At 34.2% G+C, this 11,776-nt stretch overlaps 1 protein-coding gene across 1 annotated transcript; it reads left to right on the forward strand.

Annotated features, from left to right (window-relative positions):
• The first annotated feature begins 3,348 nt into the window (after nucleotides 1-3,348).
• Slitrk6 (SLIT and NTRK like family member 6) lies at nucleotides 3,349-9,864 on the forward strand. The gene is made up of 2 exons (XM_070002752.1): nucleotides 3,349-3,803; nucleotides 6,171-9,864. Exon 2 carries the CDS (start codon nucleotides 6,196-6,198, stop codon nucleotides 8,719-8,721), a length of 2,526 nt encoding a protein of 841 aa, XP_069858853.1. The 5' UTR covers nucleotides 3,349-3,803; nucleotides 6,171-6,195; the 3' UTR covers nucleotides 8,722-9,864.
• The last annotated feature ends 1,912 nt before the right edge of the window (nucleotides 9,865-11,776 follow it).

The raw sequence follows: 11,776 nt of genomic DNA on the forward strand, positions 1-11,776 counted from the left end.
CATTTTGTACAGTCCATGTTCCAGAGTAGTTACTCTGCTTGCCTTTACATTCTTAACCTTGCAAATGGGGACCCTGCAAAAGGTACACAGATGTTCTGAGTAGAATTTGTCCAGTGCGGAATGAATACATTCATTTCATTTTCTCATTTTTTCCCCTTAATGCTTAACTCTGTCTTCTCATCCTCTAATCCCATCCATCTACCTCATCACCTTGGAATATTTATGACATATATTCTCATTTAGACATTGTTAAGCTTTGGGCTATGGAGATGAGATTTTGTTCTCCAGGACAGGAAGAAAAAGATCCCTATTGTGAATCATAAAGTACCAGGACTCTGCTTTCTCCAGGGTACTGCTCTACATTGACAACTAGAGATAGGTTCATTTCTTCAGACTGGGTATTTTCAAGCACCAGAGTTAGAATTACCCTTTAGGGTTGAACACTTTGAAAGATGAGATAAATTGTTGAAAGTCATATTAAAACATAAACTATCAGTTTTGCCTAAAAATAGCTGCTTAGATTTGTTCTTCTTCTAATATGTAGTAAATAGAAGACAGATTAAGTGAGAAGAGTAATAAAATGTATTTTTGAGTAATTGTGAATAAATTCACTTTTCAAATTTTGGGACTTCATATTGGAAAAATTATTTTATGTTAAATAATCAGAAATTAAAATATTTTATAGTGCTTTAATAATCATTAGCATATATTCTGCCATGAATGTTTTGGAAAGAATTACTAATAATGCATTGCACATATAATAAGATAATTTGGAAATGATAACGAATAAAATATAAAGTACAATAAGTATTTCAGTAGTCAGTCTTAATGTTCTACAGTACTTAGTCAGCGAAGCTAAACACTACCATCTTGAATTAAGATAAAATTTACAACTTTTTCTCCAAACAGTGATTTTTGGCCTACATCCCCTTTCTGTTCTCATAAAAAACTTTCAAAGTTAAAGACAAAATTAAAATTAAAATACTCAATTTTCTGGTGATGGCATTGAACGCAAGACTTCAATCATGATAAGCAAGCTTATTTTTCTTTTCATATATATATATATATACATATATATTATATATATATATATATTTGTGAAAGTACCATACAGAGAGGTTACAATTACATGAGCAAGGTAATGAGTACATTTCTTATCAAGCATTGTTGCCTCCTCCTTTGTTTCCCCTTCCCATCCCTTCCCATCTACGAACCCCCACCCCACACCGGCCAAAGTTGTAAAGTTCGTTTTTCGACATAATATCTTGTACATCTCATTGTTGCAATGGGTCCACCTGTATCCCTATTTAAACAATTTGTTTTTTTCCCTTCCCCTCCACAAATTATATCAATATCAAATACAGTGAAAACGGGGGTTATACCGTGGGGGAGGGACATACAAAGCAACAAAGAAATCATCTTATAAATATGTTAGAAACAATAGCAAGAAAGAAAAAAAAAACACTTGTGTTCCTATCTTGGGGTTCATTTCACCTAACATCATCAACTTATCTGACCGTTTCTCAGACATATATTAGTTACTGCAAATAAGGGAAACCATGGGACCTATGTTTCTTTGGGCCTGGCTTACTTCACTTAGAGAGATAAACAAGCTTTCTACAGAGAGTTAAACCTGAGTCTAAAATTATCTCATTTATCAGTTTTCTTTCCATGGTCCAGTGTAACTAACCAACAGTTCATGAACTAGAAAGTCATAAAGTAATTCAGGGACAATACATTCAAATTACATTACTTCAAATTGCTGAAAATGTTCAAATTGGCTGGAATTAGAAAGCATGCAATGTACAGATGAAATATTTGAATTTCTTTACATGGTTTGAGTCATTTACCTGTACAAAATATTCTCCTGATATTATCTTGTCCCTATAACCTAAAAGAATATATTGACAAAGTTAGGTCTAAAATTGGACAGGGAAATAATTCTTAGTTTTTCTTGAGATTAGTATTCTATTGTATACTGAAGTAGCTAAGTCATTAGATTAATTGAAATTAATTTAAATTGATTATCAGCAAGTAGCAAACTGTGCCAAAGAGCAATTCCTCATTTTTAGTGTAAGTATTTATTCTCTTAATCTCTCCATCATTCTTATTTTTTTCTCTATCATACCTTAAAAGACACAGTGACATTAAAATAAATGATGACTCTATGTCTGGAACAATTCAATACAAAGGAAAGTGGAAATGTCAAATATGATCACAAAAATAAAGCGCTCTAAAACTATGGAAACTGTGGATCTGAGTGAATATCTACAATAATTATTTTAAAATCTGATTTGATATCCTTCCATTTGGATAACTTCAACCAGATCAAACCTGCTAGCATCTTCTGAAATGAGACACAAGGTTAAAGTAATATTCTTTAGAGTTTATAAGCAAGGATGAATCTGAATGGATTGTTTGCAAATAAATAATTGACAACACCTAGTATATCCATTTAGGATATCACAATGTTTAGGTAATTGGAGTAGAGGTGAGAATCAACAATTCCTTAGACACAAGAGCTTAAAAAAATAAGGAATGGGACAGATCAGTATTATTAGAGTAATTTGGAAACTTTAAAAATTATTAAAATATTATATTTTAAATAAATTTTCTCTTAGCTAATAAAATTCAGGCAATTGTAACTTTCATATATTTATCTAAATTATTACAATTATATCTGTTACAGATAGTTTCATACTTTTGTGTGATAAACAGGATTATATTAATGGAAAACATTTTTTACAGATTCTAAAATATATTATAAAACAACCAAAATTCCATTTTGAATAAGCATCTTATAAAAAGCACCTCACTTCTAGCTTTATTAGTAAGCACTAGCACTGGGAAAATAAGTAATAAAAGATAATTTTATCTTAGAATCTTATATGCATGATTTTAATTTTTTAAAGAAAAGCAAAAAGGTGTAGGCTTTAGGAAAGCAGTTTGTGCTAATACTTTCATCTTAATTAGTGCACAATTTCAAATCTAAACAAAAAAAAAAAAAACAAGAATAACTACTGTAATGTTTGTTGTTTTGATCAATATGTTTGAATGGCCTAGCCTTAAACATGAGACTTTCATATAAAATAACATGAACTTGTTTCCATTAACATTCACTGCTCTCTATTTGGTAGAAAAGGAATGGAAAGACCATTTACAGAAAGAGGAGGAGTTGAGCTGTCCCAAGGTGGAGCTGTCTCTTGTGTTATATGACACTGGCAGTTTAAAGTGCTCTAATGGGGAAGGGCTTAAAGGCTGAGTCAAAAGCCAAGAAGTCTCTTTATTTACGCCTACCTCCCAGCCCTTGGCAATCTGACTAATAACAAACTGAGCTAACAAGAAAGACTAGAAAGGGAGGAAAGAGAACCTTGCTGCATGCAGCTTGGATCTACAATCTAAAAAACAAGAGTGATCAATCCCAGCGCTGTTAAACATCTTGTTTATTTTCTGCATTCAGCAGCTTGCAAATGGTTAACTATATGCCAAAAGGAAAAAAAAAAGTCAGCATAGCAGTGAAGTATGCCATGAATTTTAATTGAGGGGATAAAGAGAGAAATGCTTCAGGATGCTCCAGCATGCATTCTACTTGCAATATTTTCTTTGAAATGTTCAGCATTTTGTCTTTGACTGGAGATTTTTAACTTTTGCAAGCTACAGGACTTGTCAAGAAGTGGTATTTGAGGAGAAAGTACGTGCTGGTGTTCGCTGCTTTCTCTTTTAATAAAGAAACTGAATTACTTTGAACATCTCTTCCAGCTGTGCAATACAGAAAACACGTCAGGAAAGTATCTGCTTTACAGGTAAGATGAATGTTTCCAGCCTTTTCAATACTGATGTTTGCATTATCATCAAGGGATTGCATTTGTATGTTTGCCACTTAAAAAAATATAGTAACTTTGCTTACAGGTTTTCAGTCATATTTTTCTCAGTGGCCAAACTAACACTTTAGCAGATGCCTATTTTCTCTGAGCACTAGACATTTAGTCCAACAGCTGGCTCTGTAAAAACGAAGCAATATAATGTTATTCCATTATGCCTTTTAAAACATGTGGTTTATTATTGGAACTGAATATGTTTGCTTCCTGCGTAAAAAAATAGATGTCATTGTTGAATTCCTAATAGAGGCAGAATACTGGAGAAATCTTTGTATATTGTGAGCTACTTTTATTGTATTCTCTGACTTGAGAATGTAGATTTTCCTGAAAATATATATGTCAGGGAGTTTTGACCTCTTAAAGACTGTATGGTATCAGATGTTAATTCTGAACACTCCTCAAGTTTTTTTTATGTCTGGAAAGATTAGAAACTGTTTTCTAATATACTGTGAAGCACAGGATGCATGTAAGATTTTTTCTTAAAGTGAGATATTGTCATCTGGAAATTATTTACTATTTTCTGAGGCTGCTGTGCTAGGTGCAATCCAGCATTTTCTTTGCTGATGATTTATGAAGAAGTACTTATATTGTTTTTGGAAGCTAATCCACAAGTTGAAAACTCCAACTACAAGCTCCTTATTTCTAAGCACATAAGTCAGGATAGTTTAAAACCTAGCTATTTCCCTATGGAAACCTAAAGCCTTCTAACTTTCCTTTTATTTATAAAGACTATACTGGTTTGTTCCTTTGGTTACCTATTGTCTTTCCCAGACTTGAGAATGTTCATGGTTTCAATAAAATAATGCATTTTCAGGAAATTGAAGTTTACTTTCAGCATTATTGCGTACATCTGGAATAACTTATCAGATTTTGCTTTAAATTTTTGATTGGGTCCATTGTTTGTATTTCATCAACAAATAAGCAAGTTTCATTTTGAAAAGTTCACATAAGGTGTGGTGTTCATATCATAATTTGGGTTATATATTTAAGATAAACTAAGTGAATGAAACAGAATTGGATAATCAGTAGCATTGTGTATGCTTAGAAGGAATAAAATATTAATAAATGATCATTAATATTGTTCAAGTTTACCTTGCCCTTGCTGCTGTTTCAAGGTTAAGAGATACTGTTTCAAATGCACAATTTAAATTTTGAGAGAGCTAGAATATGTGATGTTGTTCCGATGAACTGTTATTTTGAACCAAATTATATATGGTCTCAAAATATTTTACATAGTGCAGTTTGTTTCAGAGCTCATTGTTTGAGACTTCAAACTTGAAATAGAGTTGATCAACTGCTTAATTATGTGGTGACATTTACTGCCTAAAGCCTGCTTCAAGTCCTCACCTGGAAGTCATCTGGGTTGAAGTTGACATGAGGCATTGTTTATTCTTTAATAATAGCTTGAAATCATGCTAATACTCAATTTTCTCCCTTGGTTGTTAGTGAATTATTACCTATGGCTAAAAAGTTTAAAAGGAGCAGTACTCCATATCTATTCCTTATCTGACTATAAGTGTGACTTCAGTTAAATTTAATGGGGTACTCTTAAGTCTTATGTATCATACACAATTGTAATTTAAGACAGTATTTGGCCAGAATAGCCAAAATAGAGTTGTTTTATAATGCTATATATTATTACATCATGAAGGACACATTTTCCCAATATTTATTAAAAATAAACAGTAGTATATTATTCCCAAATCAAGACAGATGAGCATATAGGCATTTTTATAAACTAAGGGAATATATACTACCTGCAGACATAAATACACATACATTCTTTCTAGTCACCATCTAGAGTTCCCCAGGTTTCTAGCTAATATATATATATATATATATATATAATATTTGTGATATATTATATTATTTATTACATTTCATTATATATATATTTCCTTGGCCTATAATCATCAAGCACTAGCTCTTATTATTGTAAGATTAAAAGAATGCTTAAAAACAAGGTGTTTTCAACCATATACTTTTGTATCATTTTATGAACATGATACAAGCAAGCATCCATCTCATATGTTCAAATGCAGGTTTCTTTTCAGGTGTCAACACAAATGTTACTCTAATATTGTAACATCTCTGTGCTGAATTTTATACTTTGATACAAGTTGAAAGTGATTTGGAATAGGTCTGAGTATTGGAATATCTATTAAAAACAAATGCAAGTGCAATAACCCATTCAGATTTTCATGGTAGCTGAAAGCCTATCATTTGAAAATGTTAGAGTTATCTCACTGTCCCACCCATTAAAGTCCGCTGTTACTGCATTTTATTTTACAGGGTTAGACCCCCATTACATGACAACATGAAGCTGTGGACTCATCTCTTTTATTCATCTCTGCTTGCCTGTATATCTTTACAGTCCCCATCACCAGTGCCCTCACTCAAAGGATCTTGTGATACCCTTTGCAACTGTGAGGAAAAAGATGGCACAATGTTAATAAATTGTGAAGAAAAAGGTATCAAGGAATTATCCCAAATAAGTGTGCCACCATCACGACCTTTTCACCTGAGCTTATTGAATAATGGCTTGACAATGCTACATACCAATGACTTTTCTGGACTTAGCAATGCTATTTCCATACACCTGGGATTTAACAACATTGCAGACATTGAGACTGGTGCGTTTAATGGCCTTGGCCTTCTGAAACAACTTCATATCAACCACAATTCTTTAGAAATTCTTAAGGAGGACACTTTTCATGGATTAGAAAACTTGGAATTCCTACAAGCGGATAACAATTTCATTACAGTGATTGAACCAAGTGCCTTCAGCAAGCTCAACAGACTTAAAGTTTTAATCTTAAATGACAATGCTATTGAGAGTCTTCCACCAAACATCTTTCGATTTGTTCCTCTAACCCACTTAGATCTGCGTGGAAATCAGTTGCAAACATTGCCTTATGTTGGTTTTTTAGAACACATTGGCCGAATATTGGATCTCCAGTTGGAGGACAATAAGTGGGCTTGCAATTGTGACTTATTGCAGCTCAAAATCTGGTTGGAGAACATGCCTCCACAGTCTGTCATTGGGGATGTCGTATGCAACAGTCCGCCATTTTTCAAAGGAAGCATATTGAGTCGACTGAAAGCAGAGTCAATTTGCCCTACTCCACCAGTGTATGAAGAGTTCGAGGACCCTTCTGGATCATTGCACCTGGCAGTCACATCTTCGGTAAGTGATAGTCTCATGTCAACCAAGACCATATCCATTTTTAAACCACCTACCAAAGCACCTGGTTTGAATCCTTACCTTACAAAGCCATCGACTCAGCTCCCAACACCCTACTGTCCAATTCCTTGCAACTGCAAAGTCCTAACCCCATCAGGACTTCTAATACATTGTCAAGAACGCAACATCGAAAGCATAGCAGATCTAAAACCTCCTCCACAGAATCCCAGAAAGCTGATTCTAGCAGGAAACATTATTCACACATTAATGAAATCTGATCTAGTGGAATATTTCACGCTGGAAATGCTTCATCTGGGAAACAATCGTATTGAAGTTCTTGAAGAGGGGTCGTTTATGAATCTTACAAGACTACAAAAGCTCTACCTTAATGGCAACTATCTCACCAAGCTAAACGGAGGCATGTTTCTTGGTCTTCCTAACCTTGAGTACTTATATCTCGAATACAATGTGATTAAGGAAATTCTACCAGGAACCTTTAACTCACTGCCTAAACTCAAAGTACTTTATTTAAACAACAATCTCCTTCAAGTTTTACCCCCGCATATTTTTTCCGGAATTCCTCTAACTAGGATAAATCTTAAAACAAACCAGTTCACCCATCTCCCTGTCAGTAACATCTTGGATGATCTGAGTTTATTGTCCCAGATTGACCTTGAGGATAACCCCTGGGACTGCTCTTGTGATCTGGTTGGATTACAGCAATGGACACAAAAATTAAGCAAGAACACGGTGACGGATGACATCCTCTGCATGTCGCCACCTCATCTCAACAAAAAGGAACTGAAAGCCCTGAACAGTGAACTTCTCTGCCCAGGTTTAGTAAATAACCCATCCCTGCCAACCCAGAGTCATTCCATGATCGTTACAACTCCTACGAGCACTACAAATACTGCAGGGACTCTCTTAAGCTCTCTCACAGATGCTGTCCCGTTGTCAGTTCTAATATTGGGACTTCTAGTTGTTTTCATCACCATTGTGTTCTGTGCTGCCGGGATAGTGGTTCTTGTTCTCCATCGCAGGAGAAGATGCAAAAAGAAGCAAGTCGAAGATCAAGTGAGAGACAATAGTCCTGTGCACCTTCAGTACAGCATGTATGGCCACAAAACAACTCACCACACAGCCGAAAGGCCCTCAGCCTCTCTCTACGAGCAGCACATGGTGAGTCCAATGGTTCATGTCTACAGAAGTCCGTCCTTCGGTCCAAAGCATTTGGAAGAGGAAGAAGAAAGGAATGAGAAAGAAGGAAGTGATGTGAAGAATCTCCAAAGAAGCCTTTTAGAACGGGAAAATCACTCACCACTCACAGGATCAAACATGAAATACAAAACCACAGACCAATCCACAGAATTTTTATCCTTCCAGGATGCCAGTTCATTATACAGGAACCTTTTAGAGAAGGAACGAGAACTTCAGCAACTGGGAATCACAGAGTACCTAAGGAAAAACATCGCTCAGCTCCAGCCTGACAGGGAGGTACATTACCCCGCAGCCCATGAAGAACTGAAGTTGATGGAAACGCTAATGTACTCACGGCCAAGGAAGGTATTGGTGGAACAGACTAAAAATGAGTATTTTGAGCTCAAAGCTAATTTACATGCTGAACCTGACTATTTAGAAGTCCTAGAGCAGCAAACTTAGATGGAGACTCGAAGGGCTTTGGCAGAAATGCTGTGATTCTGTCTTAAGTCCAAATCTTGGAAATAAGTGCCTTACATGAGTGAGTAGGTCTTCAATCAGAACTTAAGCACAGCAGTTATATGGGAACAAAGAGAAGAGAAAGAAGCTCAGGGATCACTGGGAGAAGCCATGGCATTATGTTCAGGCAATGTAGTCTATCCCAAATAAATCCTTGCATGTAATGCATTCAAGGATTATGGCGTTAAAAAAATAAAAATAAAAGTCAATGTTACATAGAAGTCGTCTTGCACATGTTAAAAAGGTTGAACATTGAAACAATCATTATTTTCTTGAATTGTTTTACCAATGGATTAAAGGAAATTTTATTTCATCATTTAAAAAAGTACCTATATATGTAGTTAGAATATGTCTGGGATATATACTTTATAACTATTGTATGCTTAAAAATCTGCAAACATTCAATTTCCTCATGATAAACACAATGGAACTGGAACTTGAAATGTCTAAGTCATAATAGTAAGGAAAATAGAAAAGTTGTAATTAGGTAGGCCAAGAGTTGGCCAAAACTTTGAACAGTGCAAAATTAAATGGCCAATCCTATGCTTTCTGAATTAAAAATGAGTGAATAATCGTTCAGATGGGCTATATAAGCAAACTTTTTGGTTTTTCTACACATTTTGTGTGGACATTCATTTTGTCAATGCTGCTGTGAATTAAGGTATATCATTTGTGCTCAAAGTATAATTCTTCTTGGGATATTTAAATATGCTACTGAGATTTGACTGTAAATATGATTAGAACACCTATTAAATTTGCTTATGTTCATAGTATTAATCCTTTGTAAATCTGAATGACAATGATAGAAACGTTCCTTTTTGTGGCAAAGTTACAATTAAAAATATTATTTTATTTTTCATGATGTATACTGATAGCTGCCATAAATTAGTAGAAAAGGCACTTCTAAAGGTAAGTGGTTTATGTTACCTCAAGAGAGGGACAATGTAGCTTTATTTTACAAGAAGGTATAGCTAGATTTCTATGGACTATTTATTCTGTACAGTTTTGTATATTTTTGGTTCATAAAGTAATTATTCTTGGGTGCCTTTCAAGAAAAGTAAAAGTTCTGCTCACTACAATAAAATTAAAATGAACATTATTTTCAAATGTGCTTTCTTCAATGTCTTACCTTTTAATTCTATTAAATCAGGTTTACACACACACACACACACACACACACACACACGAGGAGGTTCCTGTATGTAATGCATACAGAAATATTTTGTTTGCTATATGCAAAAATACATTCAATTTTTGGTGATGATTGACATTAAGCCAAATTAAGGTAAGGCTAGAGGTTACCTTTTCAAGAAAATCATTTTACTATATATGCAAAGGTAAATGACTTATTTTTCTTCTTTCCAATTATAAAATTAGGTTTTCACAAGCAAAATGTAATTAGTCAAGAAAATGTAGGACTGTTTTGTAAACACAATGCACACTCAGTTTCTCATTTAAGGAAACACTATGCAACGAAGTACTTTACTTTCTTAACTTAATACTATTTTAATGAATTCTGAAGGTACTATTGAATATCTTACTTTTTATTGATGACATTTTTGCTTTACTATCAAATTGTAAAGTGTATCTGACTTTGAATGAAACAAATCACCTAGCTTATAGAAACTGTGTCTTTGCCACACAGTATGTAGAATAAAACTCCAATGTGAATTCAAATTTACTACATTTTGCATTGAAATAGAATACAAAACTTGTAATATGTTAAAGGTTAATGGAAAACCTAAACTGTTTCTTTCATTTTCAGTGTCTTGAAAGAACAAATGTGGATTTTTATTTTTAGTATAACATGTTCTAAACTTAATATATGTGAACATGAAAAGCTTTCTATTTTTTTTACTATAAAGTACTCTGCACAATAGTAAATTGTAAATAATCAAAGGAGTGATATTATTAGGAATTTTATTCTAAGTAGAACAAGAGTCGAGAATACAATTATTGAATTCTTTTTAGTTGACTATCTGCCAATATTTTCTTTTATTTTGTTCACGTACATAGAAGTAACAGCATGATTTAACCTCCATGCCTAAAGGATCACTGGAATAAATCCAGAAAGTCAAATAGAAACATGTATTCATGAATGTTCTTTTCTTTTGGATGGAGTAATGATTTTTTTTTCAATTTTTATTCATTGGTAATTACCTGAAGTATTGATGTTCATTTTCAACTTATAACTAAAGAATCATTTTCTTTTAATTTTAGTTTTTGTTGGTTGCTTTTTTTCTGTACCTATTCTAAGACTTGCACTCAGTACCTGGGCATTTTTGCTCAAAACTGAGCCAGAACTCAACCAGACCAGAGCTAGAGCTCCACTTCTGGCTTCTTTTGATTACTTGGAGATAAGAATCTCACAGATTGGGGGTGGGAAGGTGGCTCAGTGGTAGAGTGCTTGCCTTGCATGCATGAGGCCCTAGGTTCGATTCCTCAGCACCACATAAGCAAAAAGAAAAAAGCTGGAAGTGGCGCTGTGGCTCAAGTTGTAGAGTGCTAATCTTGAGCTGAAGAGCTGAGGGACAGCACCAAGGCCCAGAGTTCAAGCCCCATGATGGGTCCCTCCCTAAAAAACAAAAGAATCTCACAGATTTCCTGCACAGTTGAGTTTGAACTGAGATCTTCAGATCTCAACCTCCTGTGTAGCTAAGATTACAGGCATGAACAACCAATGCCCACAGGAACCAAAATTTTTTTTTATAGAACCATCCATGTAAATGTATGTTCCAAATTAAACTACAATTCAAGACTAAAAGCCAGTGGAATATAACTTAAAAACGCCATTTTCAAAACTGCCATTTCCAATGAGCATGATGTTTTAATGATTTGTTTCATTTCATTTTATGATTCTTTATTACTCTGCATCCCTCTATATAAGTGATCAGAAAACATCCTTTTGGATATTTTGATAAATAAATGAAATCAAAAGGTAGGTATGGAGTGAGAAAGAATTTAAAATCCCCATCTGTCACCTGACAGGATGAGCTTA

The sequence above is a fragment of the Dipodomys merriami genome, unplaced genomic scaffold, assembly GCF_024711535.1.
Source record: "Dipodomys merriami isolate MVZ:Mamm:240054 unplaced genomic scaffold, mDipMer1.0.p SCAF_6, whole genome shotgun sequence".
NCBI classification, from domain to species: domain Eukaryota; kingdom Metazoa; phylum Chordata; class Mammalia; order Rodentia; family Heteromyidae; genus Dipodomys; species Dipodomys merriami.